Genomic DNA, 21,787 nt, shown 5'->3' on the forward strand with positions numbered 1-21,787 from the left:
TGAATATTTACCTTCTCTGCTGTAATATTGAACTGTTCTGAAAGGAATATTACTGGTTATTTTCAATGTAATGTCCATAGACGCTGTGGTGTGCTGTGAAATTTTGACTTGAATACAAGAAAACAAGTTCATACAGGGGGAAAGTTGTGCCACCTCAAAAGGACGAGCTTACAAAACATACACTACCATTCAAAAGTTTAGGGTCTTTTTTTTTTCTTTTTTTTTTAAATGAAATGCTTTTTTTAATGCTTTTATTATGCAAAAATGGCAGTAAAGAAATTTACAATGTAAAAAAAAAAATTCTATTTCAAATAAATACTGTTCTTTTGAACTGTTTTCAACATTGATAATAGTATGAAATATTTATTGAGGACCAAATCAGCATGTTTGAATGATTTCTGAAGGATCATGTGACACTGAAGACTGGAGTAATTCAGCTTTTCCATCACAGGAATAAATTGCATTTTAAAATATATTTAAATAGAAACAGCTATTTTGAATTATAATAATATTTCACATTTATGCTGTTTTTACTGTGTTTTTGATCAAATAAATGAAGCCTTGGTGAGCATAAGAGACTTTTTTAAAAACTTCAAGCTTCATGTTTTTGGTTTTAAATGTTTCTCTTTCCATTATAAGTGTATTTATTGAGCTTACTTACAAATGCATTGAAATGATTATCTCTGATAGACATGTACGATTAAAAAAAAGTAGCATTCCTTCAATAATTTCTATAATAATTGAACAATAAGTTCAAAGATCACTGATGTGTTTTTATTTATTTATTATTAATTACTGAATAGGATCATGATCTATCCCACAGGTGATCCTCACAGGCGATCTAACCGAGGGGAGAGTCACCAAAATTTTCCGTTCAGTTGATTTCGGCAACAGCTTTGTGACCTCTGAGCTTCCCTTCCATCCATTAATGCAGATCACATACAACCCCAGAGACAGCAACATACTCATGGTCTACAGCGTCAATGTAAGACCTCTGATTAGACATTTCCTTTCGGTTTTGTGCAGAAGAACATGTACTAACGCTGTTTTCTTCTTGATTCAGTATGACTTATGGCTGTCCGAGGACTTCGGGGGCAGTTGGAGGAAGATCCATGAGACTGTTTGTCTTGTGAAATGGTATGACTGTAAACAAGCAGTGCATAAATGAATCAGTAACAATAGTCCATTGTAGTCAGAATTTTGACTACTGAAAATGTCTGGCACACCATTTGAAGGACCAAAGTTTGCTTTTATGTGATATTTAGTGGCAGGTAAATGTGAAATTTAATATAACTGGGTGATAAAAAGATGTGCTAATGCTTAGCTTGTTTTGCTGCTGCTAAGTGTCTCAAAATAAACTCATTAATATATCTCCAAGATTTAATGTCATGAACCCTGTAACCTGAGTACTTGTAAATACAACTTTGCTTCCATTTGATGAAAAGCTGTGCATCGATCCTGACCGCCATAAATAGTACAGAGCTAAACAGTCATGTTAGAGCACACAGCTTTGAGAAAGATCTTGTGTGTGCAATTCGTCTAAAAAGTATTTTTTGTTCTCCATTATGATTGGTCATTGTGTGTCCAAGTGCTGAAAGGTTCTGATGTAACGATTTGATGTGGTTTCGCTGCCTAGAGCTAATTTAGATTTAATTGTTTTAATAACAGTTCATTTCTCTTGATTGTCGAGGGAAGCAAAATCTATAGCAATTACATTTTTGTAATGTATGCATTGGTTTGAGGTTAGGATTCTCACACAAGAACATATTTCATTCTGTCTATTTATCTTCGTATCAGATTAGAGCTTTTTTCATGGAACGTATGGTTTTTAAATGGCCCAGAATTATGTACTTTTTCAGTCAAAAACTAAATCCCTTAGCCAGAATGTTTGAGGTTTTGTTTTCATTACCCAAAGCACCATAAAATGCATTATAAAGCAATTTTCATTTTGCATGAACTATTCCTTTGAGGTTTACAATCCTATCCCTCATAAATATGGTCCTGGTCTCAATGGATTTCTTACACTGAAGAAACTGAGGCCTTTGGTTAGATTTGAAGTAGCAGTGCTTTATAGGAATGTCCTTAGCTTTTGCTTGCAGTAGTGAATTCGGCATGGATGGATGGAAATTTCTGATTGTATCTGTTTGCTTGACATTTCAGGGGAATTGATGACACCATTTTCTTAACTACAAATCCCAATGGATCCTGCAGTGAGTGACTTTGTTATGGCCCCATCATTTTAATAATGCTGCAAATGGATAGATGCTTCCCGCTTATTGTTTCTCATTAAGTCATATTTTTGAATCTCTCTCTCTCTCTCTCTCTCTCTCTCTCTCTCTCTCTCTCTCTCTCTCTCTCTCTCTCTCTCTCTCGCTCTCTCAGGTGACCGGGGAACGTTGGAATTGAGAAAATCATTAGACTATGGCAGGACATTTAAAACTATTGGAAGGAGGATTTATTCCTTCGGCTTGGGTGGACGCTTCGTTTTTGCCTCAGTCATGACTGACTCGGTGAGCTCCCTTAAAATCGTAAATAAATTATGTCATGTATAATTATGTTACAAAATCTTGTGTGCTGCCCACTTAGATAACATTTTTAGATATCAAAAATGCTTCCTTTTGACCAAAATCACTACATATACACTACTGTTAAAAAATTTGGGTCTGGTAAGATCTTATGTTTGTAAAGGAAGTCTCTTCTGCTCACCAATGTTGCATTTATTTGATGAAAAATACAGTAAAAACAGTAATATTATGAAATATTATTACAATTTAATATACCTGTTTTCTATTTTAATATATTTTGAAATGTATTAGAGCTGTCTATGTAGGCAGGATATAGCAAGGCATCTGATTAGATTTTTGACCAGAGCTGTAGTGTTGAGGTTGAAATCACATACAGATGTCAAAAAAACATCTTTTCTTTTGCAGGGTTCCACACGCATGATTCATGTCTCCGTAGATCAGGGGGAGTCGTGGGACATGGCCCAGCTTCCCACCGTTGGACATGAACAGTTCTACTCCATTCTAGCCGCAAACGACGATATGGTCTTCATGCACGTAGATGAACCTGGAGGTGAAGCAAATGATTATTGTTCAGCAAAATAAATCTCCAATATATTAAATAATAATGTTGCTTTGCAATATCAATTTATGGATCATGTTACTTAGACTTGAGGTTTAGATGAATGTTATTATAGTATTTATTAATATTTAGATTATTTTTCATTTCAGTTTTAGTTTTGGTAGTTTTAGTGCTTCAACTTTATCTGATATATTTCAGTTAGTTTTTTTTAATCAAATTTTTTCTTTAATATATATATATATATATATATATTTATATATTTATTTTTTTACAAATTCAACATTATTTTAGTTTTAGTTAACAATGACAACACTGGTTTGGATTTTGCATATGTTTTTAAGTAAACCTTAAAAATGAGAAAATATGAAAAAAGTATGAAATAATTTCATATAATTTCATATTTTCTAGCAAATATGGACCCTTTTCACAGACTATGATGATGCGTTTCCACAGTTATCAAAGTTATCAACACATTTATAGCGCTAAATGACACAAAAAAAAGGAATTAAGGATGTTTCTAATACAATGGCTGAGGGAGTGACGGCAAATTTCACATCTTTCTCTCTTCTGACAGCTGTAATCAATGTCTCTATATTTTTGTTGATCTTTTGGAAAGTCGTGGGAGCAAATGCAAATACTAAAATTATATTTGCTGTCATCTCCCATTCACCACTATAAAAGTTTACCCATGACAACTTCCGCTTCTGAGAACCTCGGAAATCTGAAAAGGGTCCGTTATTTGAATGTGTGATTTTTGTAACCATTACATCAGAACAACTAACAATTGTTTTTTACTCCATCAGACTCAGGTGTTGGTACCATATATGTGTCTGATGACCGAGGTACAGTGTTTTCCAAGTCTCTGGAACGCCATTTGTATACCACTACGGGCGGAGACACTGACTTCACCAACATCACCTCTCTGAGGGGCGTATATTTGACCAGTGTGCTCGCCGTGGGTAAGGCTGTGACTGTAATCATTAATAATGTATTTATATAAATCTCATATTTGCTGATGTGTATCTTTCCTCTTCAGATGGCTCTGTACAGACAGTGATCACATTCAATCAAGGTGGAGGGTGGCGACCTCTGCAGAAGCCCTGGAACGGAGTGTGTGACTCCACAACCGAGCACCCAGACAAAGTGAGAGCCACACAATCTGAACTTTATATTAGACATAAATCATGAAGAACATGTAAAGCCAGTAAACTGGTTTCTGTTTTGCAATACTAGTAAGCAATTATAATTATGTCCTTGAGCCAGGCAGTTACTCCAAGGACATTTGCAATGTAATATGTTCATGCCGCTATTAAAAGTCTTGGTCATGTGCCGATAAATACAGACCGACGTATTGCGTTTGTTTTGTGTAAACATTAAGGACAAAAGCACAAAACTAGCAAATATTTGGTCTGTTCAACGTTTGTTGCATCAGAGTCATTATTATTGTTGTTATGGTCTTTCTAAGAGCTTAAATAGTGAATTTCTAAGAGCTTTCTCTGAGCTAAAACACTTGGCATTGTGAAACCGCAATAATTTAAGCTTGTTTAAAGTTGCCTCTTCTAATGATTTTAACTTAATATTCAAATCGTGCAAAACTTTGGTTCGAGAATAAGCACTCAAATTGCAGTGTGTGTGATTTTGTGTTAATATCAAATGCTTCTCTGTCTTCTGCAGTGTAGTCTGCATATTCACGCATCCTACAGCATCTCTATGAAGCTGAACGTTCCCATGCAACCCCTCTCCGAGCTCAATGCTGTGGGACTCATCCTGGCACATGGTGATTACTGCCCACATTCACCAACACATGTCTTTCCACAAGGCAGAACTAACACTGACTCACATTCAGTCTAAACCTTTCGCATATCCATTTCCACCACCCTCAGCTATGTGACTAATAAGAGTTTTTCATTTTTGTTTTTGTTTTTTTGTATGCTTTGGCCACTGGCTTGTACAACAAAACAAATGTGATTCTAGTATACCTAATCACCCAAACCCCATCATGTTTAATTTCTCCAATTGCAGAACTAAAGTAAATAAGTCATAATTAATTCTACATATATTTTATTATTCTTTTACTGTTTTAACTCACTGTCACGCTGCATTTCTCTGACTCACGTCTCTTTTCCATCTGCTCTTTCATCAGGGAGTGTGGGAGGTGCAGTTTCTGTGCTTTCTCCAGACGTGTACGTGTCGGATGACGGGGGTTACACGTGGTTTCAGGCATTAAAAGGCCCCCATCACTACGCCATACTGGATTCAGGAGGACTGCTGGTAGCAGTGGAGCACAACCCCTCACATCCCATATCACAGATCAAGTGAGCTTTCTATCATTACTGTATGTTTACAGTGATTTGATCTCAGTATGTGAGATAAATGACTCAAAGGGAATATTATAACAAATTAATATAAATTTGTCTGGAAAATAGTTTATAATGTTATTGATTTAAATCAAATAAATGCAGCCTTGGTGAGCAGAAGAGACTTCTTTCAAAAATATTTAAAAAATCTTACCGATCCCAAACTGATTTTTATTCTTTTACATTTTTTCACTAGATTTTCCACTGATGAAGGTCAGTGTTGGCATGTGTATAATTTCACCGACGACCCAATCTACTTCACTGGCCTGGCATCAGAACCTGGTGCCCGCTCCATGAACGTCAGCCTGTGGGGTTACAGAGAAACCGTCCTGAATCAGTACTGGGTTTCTGTCACTGTCGACTTCAGGCTGTTGCTCTCTAGAGACTGTGAGTGGCCTAATATTTCTAAAAAGCATTTTAGAAACTACTATACAAATATACAGAATCCCATCTTTTACCATTATGATGCATACTTCAGTTAGCATTCAGAAGATCTTCAAATGTGTACACATTGCCCTGAAATGACCAAATACTCATCCTGCAGGCCAGGATAATGACTATATTGAGTGGCTTGCTCACTCAAGCAATAATAGCGACCCCGCTGACGGATGCATACTGGGATACAAGGAAAGATTCTTACGGTTGAGAAAGGACTCAGTCTGTTGGAACGGCCGGGATTACACGGTGACCAAGGAGCCCACAACATGTTCCTGCACCCTAACTGACTTTCAGTGGTACAAACACATACAAACTTATCAAATACACTCAAAGTACAATGTGAGTCATTTATACCATTCATGCCGTACATTCAGTCTGTGATTCCAATCCTTGTTGTTCTTTTCCTGCAGTGACTTTGGGTTCTACCATGCGGAAAACAGCTCTGTGTGTGTGGAGCAGCCTGACCTTATTGGCCATTCACTGGAGTTCTGCCTGCACGGACGCAAAGAGCAGCTTCAGACCAGCGGGTAACAAATCTCTTTATTTCCAAATTCACTGGAGTTACTATTAAAGTATTCAGCAGGTGTACGTTTTTTTTTTCTTTATATATATTGCTGTCCTATCTAATGTGCGAACCTGATTGACTGAACTGATTCGCATTTTCATTTTTGCATATCAGTGAATGTTTTTGTCAAAGAATTATTTAAATGCTGTTTAGTAAAAACATATCCCAAAGTGTTAACTTTCTATGACTAGTTATCGGAAAATTCCCGGGGACCACTGTGAAGGAGGAATAATTCCAGAACGAAAAGAGATCGATCTGAGTAAGAAATGCGTCAGTAACTTGCTGAGGTCAGAGCTACCGGTAGGTTTGTATTTTTATTAACTATTTAATGCCAATTATACCTACATATACATATGCATGTGCATGTATATGTAGTTTGAAAGAAGTCTCAAATTTGTTTGCATTTGTTTGATCAGAAATATAGTAAAAACATATTTGTGATTTTTTTTTAAATAATTGTTTCTTTATTTTAATGTTATTATTTTTATTGTTATTATGTAATTTATTCCTGTGATGCAAAGATGAATTTTCAGCATCATTACTTCAATCTTCAGTGTCACATGATCCTTTAGAAATCATTCTAATATACTGATTTACTGATATATACTGATATATACTGATATATATATATACACACACAATGAAACTGAGAATTTTGTTATGCTTGTTTGAAAAACAGCACAAAAAAATCTTTCCCATTATGCATTTCTCAGACAGAGGAACATTCATTCAATTCAGCTCCTATAATCGCTGTGGTCATCGCTGTTCTATTGATCAGTGCCGTTGCTGGGGTTATTTTCATCAAAAAATATGTCTGTGGAGGAAGGTTTGTGCCCCCATTTCCCTAAACATCACACACAGCAGAAGTTTTTTAATTCTTAACTTTAAGTAAATTTTATTTTGTATTATTATTGAATTAATTGCTGTTTTTTGTGTTGCTATTATTAAATGAATGTTGTATCGCGCAGTACAAATGAGCAAAGTCTTCATTTATTTTTGATTTCTTGAGCAGCATTTACCATTTTGTTCATATATGCAGTATCTGTGTCACAGCCCCTTTTTTCTGTGTTCGGTAGGTTCCTGGTGCACAGGTACTCTGTATTACAGCAGCACGCTGAAGCTAACGGTATCGATGGTGTGGATGACCTGGACACACTGGAGGTTGGCAAGACGCACTATCATGATGATTCAGATGAGGTACAATCTTCACCTCGCTGCTAAAGACACAATATTTCATTTCAACAAAGTCATTGAATTAATCCTGTCATTCTATTTTTGACATCTCTAGGACCTTCTAGAGTGACAGACACATGGATCATCATAAAACTGTATCAAATTCTAAGAGAAAAACCACAATGCCTACCCTTCCCACGACCCTCAGTGTGTGTGTATCTGCGTTCCAGCACCTATCGGATAATGACACACATTCTGCCTAATCAATTTGTTTTTGGCTAGTTGGGGACAAATATTCAACGTTCAGACCAGCAAGATTTGACTACAAGGACAGGAACAGAGAAAACATCCATTTTCCCAAAAGCTTCTCCCAATAGAGCTTTCTGATCCATTGCTGAAAGAGAGAGGATTTGATTTTGTTGCCATATATTTCAAATTTATGTGAGTTGACACACATACAACAGACTTATGTAAGTGCTTATTTTTCATTGCTGGTTTCCTGCATCAGGTATTTAACTTCACCAAAGGATTTTCAGCTTTGTTCTTTATTTTGTGTATTTGAAGTCTCCTTGAAGAAGTCTGTTTTTTTTTTTTTTTATCCAGTGTAAAAATAGAAGTATCTTCGGAAAATAGCCTGCTCGTTAATTCCAGAGTTATTGTGTGAGCAAATTTAGATGAAAGTGTTTAAAGGTAATATTTAGACCATAGACATACATTGAGACTTGTTTTTTAGACTTCATTATACTAACACCATGGAGATTACAGTTTGGATCTTTGAGAAATTAGTTTAGCCAAACTTTAGTCATTCTATAAATCAAATCTCTCTTTGCCATCTATCTGGCTCCCTACCATTGCTGTGTGCTTAGATATACTTTGCACTTTGCATATCTTCTATGCACGAATAATTATAAATTCTTTCGTTTCAGTATTACCATTGCTATTCTCTGTTTGGTACAGTGTCATTTGATGCAAATGTTTTTTTGAGAAATGGCACATTGCGTGGTTTTCAATCATCTTAATATATACATACTTAATACAAGTGTCATAGAGAAACAATAAGTGCTTTAAACATAATAGTCTGATTCCTTGTTGCTAATTCAGCAATAGTTATATATTCAATAACAAGACTAAATGTTATATGTTATCTATGACATTAAAAAAAATTCAGAACAGCAACTCATCCTTCATTGGGATGTCGACAATATTAACTGCATCTAATTAGCAGCCTAATCAAATATGAAAATGTATATTTTTGGACTTTATTGACTGTCAACTCATTAATAAGCTAATTTGTAGTCAGTAAGCTGATTAAGATTTTTCTTTGCACAGGTAATAAAATAGATACCTCAGGGGTTATAGGTGACAGTGGACCACACATTTCATTGATGGGTTTGCATGTCCTCAAGTTTGAGATGAATATGGCTTTTCTTAAGTCAAAAGTGTAAAATGCTGTACCATTAAATGTGACTGCCAAGAACAATAAAAATAAATCTTTTTGAAGTCCGAGCTTATTGACTTGAACCAAATGGGTTAATTGACCCTGATGCACCAAGGTGAACTGAATTCACAAAGACTTTAAATGTGTTTTGTGTCTCTTGTAGTAAAACAGCTTTTTTTTTTCTTGTGCAAGGGTACATAAACATCCTTAAAGTTGGATATTGTACACCCTGTAGCCTAATGTTTCCTTCTTTGCATTGTACTGAGAAACATACAAGGTCAATAAACAGCAGTTGGCTAATGTCATTCAGCACAGCATTTGTATTTTCAGTTGTGTAAATAGAACGAAAGCTGCATATATTTTATGTGCAGAATAAAATTTGATTGTAAACAGATGTGCAAATTTTCCTTTTCTTCTCAGTTTAATGAATAACATCACATGAAAAATATTTAAAATTAACAAAGAACACCACAATTCTGTAATATTTTTCCTATATATTTTATGTGAGCATAATAAAATAAAGACTTGAAACAGAATGATTATTGAGAAATACATAACACTAGCATATGAAAGTTTGCCTCAGTGTGGTTTTATAATGGCAGAGAGAGGAAAAGCAAAATGAAAAAACATGAAAAAAAACAATACATGTTGGACTAAAGCTGATAAAGTTAGTAAGCTTTATTCTAATGGATCATTGATTCAATCAATTTAGAAATTCAAAAGATAATCTAATAAAATCTAAAATATCAAAAATAGTCGTGAATTCACATATTTTTTTGTATTCATTTCTGTAATTTTTTTTTTTATGTAGGCTATTTTTATGTTTATTTTTATGTGCTAGCTGTATTCTTACATGTATGTATTTATTTATTAATTTACTATCCGCAGTGTTAATGTTATTCGTATTGTTTATTATTTCTGTATTCATTTCTAATGACTGTTCTTTCGCACAGCTCTTCATCTGTCAGAGATATGCAGGGGTTGCGAGGGGGCGTGGTCTTTGACTTGTAGGAGGGGCGTTTGAGCTTCATCGCGGTTTTTTGCCTAGTGCGCCATTTTGGCTCCTAAGCGAGACGCGTCGTGTGATTGGGCTCCAGGCGCCGCTATCGGAGCCAATCAGAGGTGCATCGGGCGGCGGCGAGGACGGTGAGTGAGCGCGGCTGCTGGGAGGGGACGGGACTCGGTCGGTTAGCTGGGGATTGGTGTGTGACGGACCAACCAAATGACTAAAATCATTATAAACAGGAATAGTGTGGATTGTGTATGTCAAGGTCCACTCAGTGGACGGCATGCACGTGTATGTCTCTAATTATGTTGTTAAAACGATAAACAATTTCGAGATGTGGTTTAATTCAGTTGTTTCTTCCGTTAAGCAGCGCTGGCGTCTCATATAGGCCCAGTTTTAGGCCAGTCTTTGTTGTATATTTTCCTGACTTTCGCAGGGTCTAAAATGTCGATTGGAGCCAGTATGTTGAAGTATTGGTTTTAATCAACCAAAAGAGGGTTATTAAGTCTTAGTATTTGTTTGGCTTTAATCATTGGTCTGCTAAAAAATACACGCTAGTGCGTGAGACACGGAGATCGATGTGCTAACGCAGCGCCAGTAATGTTAGACAAAGAGAAATAAGCCACCATATTTTTATTAACACCATATAAACACTGCAATATTGACAAGTCTTATTTAAAATGTGCTGTTTAAAGTAGAAAGAGTTTCGTTTGTGAGAAACATGCATGTTGCAACACAACAAAAGCGTCAGTGACGATACAAAGACTCGACGGGTGAAACTGAAGAACAGCAGATACATTTAATGGTAATAGAAACTAGCAGCGAAACCCAAACACAGTGTTCTTCTTTGTACTTTTAGTAATAGAAAACTATTTTCTCGCCGTTTCCTATATTTGATTTATATTACTGTAGTAAATCTACAAGCAAGGTCAACAACAATATGCTTGTAATGTCATTCAGCATAGCATTTATATTTCAATCATGTAAATAGGAAAAGATTTGCATATATTTCATATGCAGGATAAAATCTGATTATAGCAGATTTATTTTCTTTTGCTTCTCAGTTTAAAAAGTATGAAGACATAATATCAAATTTAAAAATATGACATGTTTTTCTTTAACAGAAAATGGTGTCCCAATCCTTTACAGATTTTTTCTTATTGATTTTTTTTTTTTTTTTAAGCATGCAAAAACTTCAGGACTCAAAGCAAAACGAAATGATATTGAGAGATGAATATCACTATAATAATCGCAACAAAAATGGTTCTTACAGAAAATTATAATATCTAGGGTTTTCTTGTTTTTTTTTATGCATGTTTCGTATTTCTCAGGGAGAGGAAAAGAGGACCATAAAAGTGTTTCTATCTTTAAAATATATTTTTAAATGTACTTTGTATGTGTGTTTGTACCATGATACAGTTTTGGTATCAAATGGTATTACTTTGATATACACCTTGATACTATTTCTGTACCATTTATACTTATATGGTACACCAAAGTACTTAAAAGAAAACCATTGTGCTACAAGTCTAAAATCAAAATACTTAAATAAGTCCAGTAAACTATAAACATGCAAAGGTAACAATACAGGGAATTAATTTAATTACAGAAATTACAAAAATACTTTTTTTAATTTCCAATTGTTTTTTGGGGAAAAACGTGCATGTATAAATGTAGGATCTGCTCACTACTGACTAAAATGATGTATGTAAACCAGCAATACAGTTCAGCATGATCTTTTAAGCTTTTTTCATTAGATGCATGTGCTGTTGTATAAGAGATCAGATTAATGCAACAACATGTTGTTGCTTTTTTTTTTCAGACTTAAGTTCCATTTTGATCTCATCTCTCATAACCCGCAGAAGTCAGACGGCAAACATGGAGCAGTACACCACCGCCACGACAACTAGTGGAGAGCAGATAGTGGTGCAGACCAACAGTGGACAGATCCAACAACAGGTAATGTGTGAAACTTACAGACAGTATCTGGTAATGATGTACTCTAGTGAAGTCTGTACTTCGAAATGCATCAAAAAGACTAGTATATGTAGTAATAAAGCATCTCAATGTGGTATAAAACCATAGAAGGAACGTTTTTGTGTGTGTTTTTACTAATCTGCAAGTCACGTTAGTCAGTATGTAGTATGGTGACAGTCCCTTATCTCTGGCCCAGGGCACAGTGACTGCGGTGCAGTTGCAGACTGAGCCTCAGGTAGGCCAGACTGCAACCCAGCAGGTTCTTCAGGTAGTGGTTGGCTTTCTGAGCCCCTCTGCTGTCTCCAAATCCCCATGCATGCCGTTTCAACTCGCATTGCCTCTGATCTGAGTCTGAGATCAGTTTGCTAGTATTGCATTGTAATGACGAATGCAATGTTAAGGTATCAGATATCTGTGACCTGTGTGCTTTTTGCATCTGTCTCAGTTTAAGTTTATCACTCACTATGATTTACAAGAATTTCAGTGTCCAAAGAACACCCACATGCATGAGTTTTTAGCATGCTTTGTTTTGCAAACTGCATTATAAAATTTCCAACAAGTTTAGAACAGCTGCACCACTGACTTTTTGCATTTCGGACATTTACATGCACTGCATTTTGTTGCATGCATCTGTGTTTTGCATTGCCTCAATGTATATCATAATGAAACCGCTTTTACAAACTGAAATATTTCATATCCATATGCCTGTAATGTATGGAAGCCCATTTGTGCCACATAAGAAAAAAAAAAACATGCTCTGGTAAGTCAAAATTATAACCTAAAAAGTCAAAATTATGACAAAAGTCATTATGACATAAAAAGTCGAAATTATGACATACTAAGTCACAATTATGAGATTAAGAATAATTACTTAAAAAGTTGCAATTATGACGTCAAAAGTTGAAATTGACTTTAAAACTCAGAATTATTACAAAAGATCGAAATTATGACGTTATCGTTAATTTATGAGATGAAAGGTCAATTATGAATTGAATAGTGAAAATTACGACACTAAATCGAAATTAAAAAAAGATTATGATTTCAAAAATTGAAAATATAAGATTAAAAAGGTGAAATTATGATTTGAAAAGTAACAATTATTACATTCTAAGTCCGTCAAAATTCTGACGTAATTTTTTTTAATTATGATTTTAATACTTTTAAGTCATAATTTCGGCTTTTTACGTCAGAATTTTGACTCTTTTTTTCTTGTCAGAAATGGGCTTCCATAGGTAAATTATATTAAAGTTGACATAAAACTAATTATTATTATTTTTTGCATGCATCCTCTTCTAAGGTCCAAGGGCAGCCACTTATGGTACAAGTCAGTGGGGGTCAGCTCATCACTTCCTCTGGGCAGCCCATAATGGTACAGGCCATGACAGGAGGACAAGGTCAAACCATCATGCAAGTACCAGTATCTGGTACACAGGGGCTTCAGCAGGTGGGTGGAGCTCATTTTACATGCAGTTGCTGGTTAAAAATGTCCCATTTTTACCAACTTATTTAATTTCTCTAGTTATTTTAATACTTAATGCTATATAGCAGTGGTTCTCAACCAATTAAATTGATTTAAAATAAGACAAAACAACAGAAAATCAAGATATTTCTTATTTTAATTCAACTTTTGTTTTTGAAGAACCAGGATTCCCACGGTCTTGGAAAACCTGGGTAAACGAGGAAGCCTTATTTTAACACTGTGATTTCTAGACTTGGAAATACATGTAAATTAATACAATTTTATAACTCTATGGGCATTTAATATACATTTATGATAAGCTCTAAAATATATACTTGTGAGTAAAGAATTAAAAAACAACTGGAAAAGTCATGCAGTCTAAGTCAAAAAGGTTGAGAGCCACAGCAGTATAGTGTTCCATCAAGATATTGGGGATGTAATTGTAATGAAATGACTAAATTTGCCACAGATTCAGTTGGTACAACCCAGTCAGATCCAGCTTCCTGGTGGACAGACTTTACAGCTACAGGGTCAGCAGGGACAGACCCAACAAATCATCATTCAACAGCCACAAACTGCAGTCACTGCAGGACAGAACCAGGTATCCTACGATATATTCCAGGTTTGCTAACTTCATTTTGACACATATTTCAACAAACATAAAGGAGCACCTGCTAGAAGCATCTCTTGCAGTTAAATATGCAAGTTCCTGTTAAATAAACACTCATCCTTTGTATATTCTCAGGGTCAGCAGCAGATCACTGTACAGGGTCAACAGGTGGCTCAAACCGCTGAAGGACAGACCATCGTTTACCAGCCTGTTAATGCGGATGGGACCATCCTGCAGCAGGGTAACACTGCTACTCCACTGCAAAACACTAACCCATAAACATCATGCACTTTTAAGCAGTTAAAAGTTAGGTTAAGCTAGTCATACGATGTGCATTGAATGCATTTTTTTATTTTTCCGTACAGGAATGATCACCATTCCAGCTGCATCTTTAGCAGGAGCTCAGTTGGTCTCAGCTGGATCCAACACAAACACCACTAACACCGGCCAGGGCACAGTTACGGTCACTCTTCCCATGGCGGGAAACATGGTCAATGCTGGAGGAATGGTCATGGTGAGTATTTCTGGTCACTTTTATCTATAACCCAAAGGGACTTCTTGCTATACAGATCATCTATTTAGGCCATATTTCCTAACATTTGTGTGTGTGTTTTTATAATTGAATCAGATGGTCCCAGGGGGTGGCGGGTCGGTTCCCACAATGCAGCGCATTCCTCTTCCTGGAGCAGAGATGCTGGAGGAGGAACCTCTGTACGTCAACGCTAAACAGTATCACCGGATTCTCAAAAGGAGACAAGCCCGTGCCAAACTAGAGGCTGAGGGCAAAATACCCAAAGAGAGAAGAGTATGTATAATTTTACTGCAATAACTAATGCTTTATCTGCAGTGATAAAGATAATATGACTCATTATACATATTTCATTGAAATGTGATTGACTGCATATATGCGAATAATCCTGTTCCTTGACCACCTCTTCAATGTTTTCCCTTCCAGAAATACCTGCATGAGTCCCGTCATCGTCACGCCATGGCCAGGAAGCGCGGAGACGGTGGACGCTTCTTTTCTCCGAAGGAAAAAGAAGAAATGGCCATGCAGGCTCTTAAGGTGAGCGAGGGGCTTGAGCTCAGCTCTCATTGGCCAGCCACCTCTGCCCCGCCTCTGGGGTGATCTATCCAATCCCAGCCCGTGTTCCACACGAAAGACTGAACTCGCTGTATACACCTAATTTAACTTAGATCATCCATACGCTGCGGCTCTGTGCCTGAGCTACCTCATGCGTCTGTGACATATTCATGTCCGAACTGTCTCTGTCTGTGAGTTTACTGGCATTTCCAACTAGTTAAACTGAACATGCATACTAAGATACTTAGTATATATGTTCTAGTATATAGTTTGAGCAAATACAATGTACAGCTTATTCCCATGTTTATAACTGATGTGCTTCCTTGCAGCTTTTTTAATAATTTCATTTAGCTGCACGTTAAGTGTGTAGCCTAAAGATATTATGTTTGAGCTCTGCTAATTGGAAACGGCTTCTTTCAAAAAGCTTCAGCTGTAAACATGGGTGATTAGCACATTTTACCCTGTCAATGTTAAAGGTTTCTTGTCTTAAATGTCTAACTGCTACTTTAAAGGGAAATCTTCAGCCTTGCCATCTTTGTTCTGTCTGCATTTCTGCCGTTTGTCCTTCCATGCTGTAAAAACTCACTGGATGCTAAGATGTATTAAGCTGTGTTTATTTGTCCTTTTTACCATCTTACTGGTATGAATAGTCATTCAAAATGATCTGTTTTCATTTGTGATGTATGGCTTGGCTTGCACCTTTCAACGCTCTTCTGTCTTTGTCCAAAGCTGTGGCTTTGTTATTGCTTTTGCTATTTTATGTTTCTTACAGCGGGCTGTATGTGGGCTCTTGTTTGCATTTACATTACAGTTATGTTTGTTACTTGATTATATATGCCCTTTTTATGCAAATAAACCATTGTTCTTGATTTATACTTTGTTAGTAATGCCGTGCATTTTTTTTTACATGCTGATAAAGAGTTTTCCCCATGTTAAATATTCAATTTCTATTGTGCAAAGGGTTGCATATAAACAAATTCTTCAATATAAAATGTAATATATTTTTAGGCTCATTAGTTGATGAATAAATCTCATAGATGGTTTGAAATGAGTCGATCACTAATATTTTGTATATCAGACAATTTGATCACTAGCAGAAAATTCTCTCAATCAGTTCAAACAGGTAAGAGTTCACTCAACACCAGTCATCCCCTAATAGCACATATTGATGAAATTTTCATCATCTTTATTTATCTTCCTTTCTCCTCACAGAAATCTGAGCAGGATCAAGCTGAAGAGGACACAGTGGGCCAGATGATTCAGGTGGCATAAACGACCCTTTCCTCCACGGTTTAGTCAGTCCTTTATACTCAACAAAAAACGAGACCCTCTTCATTCCAACACATGTTTTTTTACTTCCCTGAAGCCCTGTTTATAATATGCTTCATTTCCGTTCTCGTATAGACTGAGCAATTGTTTTAGTTATCCAATACTGCCAGGTAGAACATGGAGATATTGGGAATTTTGAGTTTTTAAACCATCTCACAAGGCTAAACGATGTACAAGGTGTTTACTGTATTCATGAGGAAAGACTTTTTTCAATAGGGTCAAATGTATTCATGATTTGTATAGGCATTTCATTCCACTCTATTTCTTTATTTAATTAAAAACTAACATGGTAAGACATAAGAATCACAAAAATGTGAATTGCATTTTAGTTTTGTTCTATGGGATGTGCCACTGGTTTTTGCCTATACTGGATCAGACTGTGAAATGTTACGATTTTCTATGCACTTGCGCTTTTTTGTTGATCCCCCCAACCATTTGTACATCCACCCGCACTGAAACATCTCCCTTTATTGAAAACCTTCTGTTATCTCTTTGTATTTTCTACTTATGTCTTCCTTGTTTGAAAATAAAGGTTGACTTTCTGTACATGGTTGCAAAGACTGCTTTTTAAACTCAAATGCAACATTTTAGACATCCAATGAAACACTGACATGTCAGACTATTTTTAGCATCTACACATTCTCTTGGTATGTGTCAAGCCATGCTTGTGTTTTCCTTTTCTAAGTAACAGACACACCCGTTTGATTGCTATTATTTATAGATCCATGATGCATCTGTACCCTGAGCTCTACTGGAGTCATCTTATTGGAGTTAAAGGGATAGTTCACTAAAAAATGAATGTTCACTTTATTCTTTTAAGTTCCACAGAGGAAATAAAGTCATTCAGGTTTAGAATGATATTAAGGTGAGTACATTTACATTTTTGGGGTGAACTATTCCTTTAAGACCTTTAGAGAATTTTGAATGTGCTTTAAAATGTCATTTTGAACTGAGGAGCATTTTAAAATGGGAAGTGCATGGATCTGATCTCCCCAACACTAGGGTGCGCTAGAATGGAGCTAATCAGATTAAAATGACAATGGCAGATTGATTGTTTACACTTAAAGCTGAGTGCATTATATAACTGAATCAGCCCTTACTGTTATTTTGGAGGCCTCATATTAGCATATGAAGAGTGAGCCATTTAATTGGATCGTTGGGAACAATTGGTTATATTTTCAAGTGAAAGTGCTTTTGCCTTGAGAATACTTCAAAGAACACACAATGTGTCCTCAATGCAATGCAAAACAGGTCATCAGAATACACAATAGATGTTAATAGCCGTATGTTTAACCATAATCATGAACCAAAATGCAGGATTTCTCAACCCGCACCAGCTGCAAACATGTTTTATGGCACCTTTGGTAGGAAATTAAGAAATTACTAAAAACGAAAACATTGATGAAGTCTGTATAAAACACACAGGGTTAGTTCATCAGAAAATGAATATTCTGTCATCATTTACTCACTCTCGCGTCGTTCCCGACCAGTATGACTTTATTTCTTACATGGAACATATAAGGTGATAAAAATTACAAAAAGCTCCACAGAAGAAAGACAATCATGTGGGGTTTGAATAACACGATGACAGTGAATAAATGACAGAATTTTCATTATTGGGTGATCTGTCCCTTTAAAAATACATTCATACATAAGCAACCTTCATGCATTTCCAAATATCTTTTTCTTGTCAGTCTTTGGCAGTGAGTTAACATTCATCCCGCTTAGCATTTGGGCATGGTCCCCCTTGACATGCACCAGGAGCCAGATGGCCACACATCTGCCCAAAAGTTCAATGTGAATTCCCATTTGAATTTGATTCAACCGATTCCAGTGAATGTTTCTCATTCCCGTGAGAGAACAACATTAATCCCTCTGCAGCACTTGGCTACGCTTTGGAAGAAGGGTAGGATGATTATGTCTAAAACGCTGCTCCATAAAGTTTGCAACCACCCGGTGTTTATCAAGACAACCTGCACACATGGCGTAAAGAACCTGAAACAGAGTAAAAAGTGAAAGCTTAGGATTTCTTTCTCTTAATTGAAATAAATTAGTAGCCTAATTAAAATGTCTTCTTACACCTGGAAACAAAAATAAGTTCTTTATAAAAATTGTGTTTAGTATGCCTATCATATCTATATGCAGGGAATTATGCTGGAGATTTTAGCATGAAAGACCAATTGCAATCATAATATATATATATATATATATATATATATATATTTTTTTTTTTTTTATATATTTTTTTTTATTATTAGGCCTATTTATTTATTTATTTTTTAAAGTTGGCTTTCCATAATATTCAGTGTTCCATGAAGTACATTCCTGTGCAAGCAATGGCAATGGCAAGGTCATGGGTTAAAAGCATTATGTAATCTGCTCGTATACCATATGTGAACGAAGCTGAGGACGGCCAAAAGAATCCCAGCAATGAGGGACACTGGAACAGCCAGCAGAGCCGTGATGATACGGTAAAACCAGACCCTGGACACTTCGAAAAGAGCATGACTCCAGATCCACACCCGATCCCCACTGCGCACCGACACCGGCTCTGCTATCACATCCTCAAAACGAACCTGTCAGAAGAGAAAATTCAGTAAAGTAGCATCTTTTGTTCGCCCTCATCTACCTTAAATTGAAAATGACGCTTTAATGATAGTCGGGTCACCTGACAGCCATCTTGGAAAGTGCACCATGTTTTTATTAATTTTAGTCCATATGAACACTACATTCAAATACAGTAGCCCTTCATTTTATACAAACAGGGAAAGAAGTTGGCTAAACTAATATTGGCTACGCTAATCTTTTACCAGCATACATTAATTCACCAATGAACCTGCCAGCAGTAGTCATAAATCATGATTTAGATTTGATTTTACATTTTAGACATGAATACATTTAAATGTATGAATACAATTAGCTTCTACATGAACAGGGAAAAACAAAGCTGGCTAAGCTAACACTGGATATGGGATATGCTAATCTTTCACTAAAATACATCACCAATGAATCTGACAACAGTAACGTTAGTCAAAAATCAAGATTTATTTTTGATTTGGCATTTTAGATATGATTCTGCATTTAAATATATAAATTCAGCTTCTACTTGAATAGGGATAGACAAGCTGGATAAGTAATCAAGTCCCGCCTTTCATTTAAAACAGCCAATCAGCTGTTTTACTATACATACATGAACTATTAGCCTAATATGAGCTAAAAAAAAAAAAAAGAAAGAAAAAAAGCTACATTTAAAAAAAAAAATTTTTTTTTACCATTGTTAGGTATTGATGTTAGTGAAAATTAGCTTAGCTACAGCTCCGAGTTGAGGGTATATTTTATTTCTCTTCGTCTTTTCCTATATCTGTTTGTGGTACTACGCAGTATTTGGTATGTATTTCAACCTCTTCAAGTATTTTAAATTGAATACTGCAATCTGCAATTTAGTATTAGCAATGGTTCATAACATAAACAATAGTACAGTAGCCCTAAAGCTAAAAGTAGTGTGTAATTTGTCTGGTCAGCTCATTCAAGAAGTTGTTGCTATTATTGTCTACATCATTGAAGATATTCACACATGTTCTTCTAATCCATCTCCTGCTACCAGCTGTGGTTGTCTACAATGTCAATACAATGTTCTTTCCTTTGGATCCAGAGTAAATTCAGTAAATTCAATCTAATTTAACCTAATCTATGTCATTAAATACAGAGGTTTTAGGAATATGATTGATCAAACTCTGTATTTCCCAGTACAAATATCTTAAAATTCTTAATTCAAGATTTACTTGAGAAGGAGAATGACTCGAGATATTAAGTCATGTTTCCTGAAAACAAGCAACTTAATACCTTGTCTTTTTTATTGAAAATTCATTCAATATTAAGCAAGAAAAAACATAATTATTTTTTTCTTTGACATATCTTGTTTTAAGAATAAACTCAATAAATTTGACTCAATTTATTTTATTAAGACTTGTTTATCAATATTTTTTTCATTTACAGATTTTCAGTCTTAAAATCATGTTGCTTCTCAAGTAAATGTGTCTTGATTTAAGAATGTTTAGATGTTTGCACTGGAAAACAAGATCATTTGATGGCTTGGAGATTTTGAGACTAAACACTCACTAGTACAAATAGTGGTTTGTCATGATTTCACCAAGCACTATTACCGGTATGTTCCTGGTTCTTGAAGGTCCAAAGCTCCAAAGTCACTGTCACCATCAAAAGTGACATTCTATAGACTCTATAGTGCTGCAATAAAGACATATTGTAGTCGGACATGAAGCGATTACCTTAAGACACTCATTTATCTGTCTTGGGTCCCGTTCATTGATCAGAGGCCTGGTGTCACTCTGTGTAGAGATCATATCTTCTTCCTCCTCTTCCTCCAGGACGGTTTCCAGCTGCGTCTTCCACGTCTGTTGTCCCTCGTCGTCCTCTCCATCCCCTGCATCCCTCAGGTCGATCTCAGTTTCCCTTGCGTCCGTACTCTGCATCATGGTGCCCGTCATCAATATGAAAGTCGTAAGGTCATAAAGCGGGTCATCAACAGCATCAAAACATGCATAAACAGTTTCACACACTCTCACACATATACACTGTGAATGGAGAGCCGAAGTGCTGTCTTGAAGCTGAGACAGGGATATGGGATATATTAGGAAAGTGACCGTGCCCTAGCAGGCATTCCCAAACAGTCCCCAATGGGAAGATGCCAGCCCCCACTGATACATCTGCTATAAATACTCCATTAGTGACTGGTCAAATACAGGCCACTGGTTATAAGCTTAGAAGAGCTCTTTAAAGAACCTGCGGGTCAAGAACGGAATGACATTTATAAACGGAAGCATTGATTATTGCGCTTGTAAATTTGCTCCAGTGATTATAATATTAAACTCTTTGGACATTATTAGTGAATGAGTATGTGACTTTTTTGTCCTTTAGTATGTGTCTGATAGCTTTGGGGCCATCCATATACTAAAAGTTGGCAAAGTAAACTTTTAGCAGATATGTATTTGAAAAGGCTTCCTCTTCCAGGAAAACGCAGCCAAAATATTAATATGAATAATGTTATTTTCTTGTATAACAAAATATACACAAAATTTAGAACCTAAAGTATTTAGGAAAGGAACAGGGTTATTACATTTTTGTCACTTGAAATTAATATTTTTTTACTGAATTTCAGCTAGTAACTAAAACAACGATTCTCGTTTTCATTTTCAAATTTTACCTAAAATTTTTACCTAAAAAACGGTTTTAAAATGAAAACTGATTCG

The 21,787-nt window shown here is 35.8% G+C and overlaps 3 protein-coding genes across 40 annotated transcripts in view; 2 read left to right on the forward strand and 1 right to left on the reverse strand.

The window, feature by feature from the left end:
- Window positions 1-9,447, forward strand: part of sort1a (sortilin 1a) — a 21,818-nt gene extending 12,371 nt beyond the window's left edge. The window contains exons 5-20 of the mRNA XM_084101066.1: window positions 824-985; window positions 1,064-1,137; window positions 2,161-2,210; window positions 2,383-2,510; window positions 2,931-3,075; window positions 3,888-4,043; window positions 4,121-4,227; window positions 4,759-4,861; window positions 5,228-5,399; window positions 5,638-5,828; window positions 5,986-6,175; window positions 6,290-6,406; window positions 6,636-6,744; window positions 7,158-7,270; window positions 7,521-7,641; window positions 7,733-9,447. Of these exons, the coding sequence (XP_083957192.1) occupies window positions 824-985; window positions 1,064-1,137; window positions 2,161-2,210; window positions 2,383-2,510; window positions 2,931-3,075; window positions 3,888-4,043; window positions 4,121-4,227; window positions 4,759-4,861; window positions 5,228-5,399; window positions 5,638-5,828; window positions 5,986-6,175; window positions 6,290-6,406; window positions 6,636-6,744; window positions 7,158-7,270; window positions 7,521-7,641; window positions 7,733-7,747 (1,953 nt within the window). The 3' untranslated portion in view covers window positions 7,748-9,447. The remainder of the gene's footprint in view (window positions 1-823; window positions 986-1,063; window positions 1,138-2,160; window positions 2,211-2,382; window positions 2,511-2,930; window positions 3,076-3,887; window positions 4,044-4,120; window positions 4,228-4,758; window positions 4,862-5,227; window positions 5,400-5,637; window positions 5,829-5,985; window positions 6,176-6,289; window positions 6,407-6,635; window positions 6,745-7,157; window positions 7,271-7,520; window positions 7,642-7,732) is intronic.
- A 628-nt stretch (window positions 9,448-10,075) lies between these two features.
- Window positions 10,076-17,066, forward strand: nfya (nuclear transcription factor Y, alpha). Of its 38 annotated transcripts, none has more exons than XM_084101529.1 (10): window positions 10,076-10,201; window positions 11,884-12,020; window positions 12,235-12,309; window positions 13,336-13,482; window positions 13,967-14,119; window positions 14,243-14,348; window positions 14,473-14,621; window positions 14,736-14,912; window positions 15,063-15,173; window positions 16,404-17,066. In XM_084101529.1, the coding sequence occupies exons 2-10, from the start codon at window positions 11,940-11,942 to the stop codon at window positions 16,461-16,463; spliced, it is 1,059 nt and encodes a 352-aa protein (XP_083957655.1). In that variant the 5' UTR covers window positions 10,076-10,201; window positions 11,884-11,939; the 3' UTR covers window positions 16,464-17,066. The 38 variants fall into 38 exon arrangements, with proteins under 38 accessions (XP_083957655.1, XP_083957624.1, XP_083957658.1 ...); XM_084101498.1 differs by having other exon boundaries at window positions 13,967-14,098; XM_084101532.1 differs by having other exon boundaries at window positions 12,235-12,306.
- cav4a (caveolin 4a) lies at window positions 16,748-21,213 on the reverse strand. Its single transcript, XM_084101535.1, has 3 exons — window positions 20,807-21,213; window positions 18,909-19,096; window positions 16,748-18,515 (listed from the first exon to the last, which is right to left on the reverse strand). Exons 1-3 carry the CDS (start codon window positions 21,023-21,025, stop codon window positions 18,365-18,367), a joined length of 558 nt encoding a protein of 185 aa, XP_083957661.1. The 5' UTR covers window positions 21,026-21,213; the 3' UTR covers window positions 16,748-18,364.
- Window positions 21,214-21,787: the final 574 nt, after the last annotated feature.

This window comes from Abramis brama (assembly GCF_963993115.1).
Source record: "Abramis brama genome assembly, chromosome: 23".
In the NCBI taxonomy this organism is placed as follows: Eukaryota; Metazoa; Chordata; class Actinopteri; order Cypriniformes; family Leuciscidae; genus Abramis; species Abramis brama.

Coding starts and splice junctions, on each gene's coding strand:
- cav4a (XM_084101535.1), bottom strand. CDS start 21,025: ATGACGGGCACCATGATGCAGAGTACGGACGCAAGGGAAACTGAGATC. Junction 19,097..20,806: donor AGATAAATGAGTGTCTTAAG/GTAATCGCTTCA, acceptor CTCTTCTGACAG/GTTCGTTTTGAGGATGTGAT. Junction 18,516..18,908: donor CTCAGCTTCGTTCACATATG/GTATACGAGCAG, acceptor ACTCTGTTTCAG/GTTCTTTACGCCATGTGTGC.
- nfya (XM_084101495.1), top strand. CDS start 11,940: ATGGAGCAGTACACCACCGCCACGACAACTAGTGGAGAGCAGATAGTG. Junction 13,483..13,966: donor GTACACAGGGGCTTCAGCAG/GTGGGTGGAGCT, acceptor AATTTGCCACAG/ATTCAGTTGGTACAACCCAG. Junction 14,622..14,735: donor ATGCTGGAGGAATGGTCATG/GTGAGTATTTCT, acceptor TAATTGAATCAG/ATGGTCCCAGGGGGTGGCGG.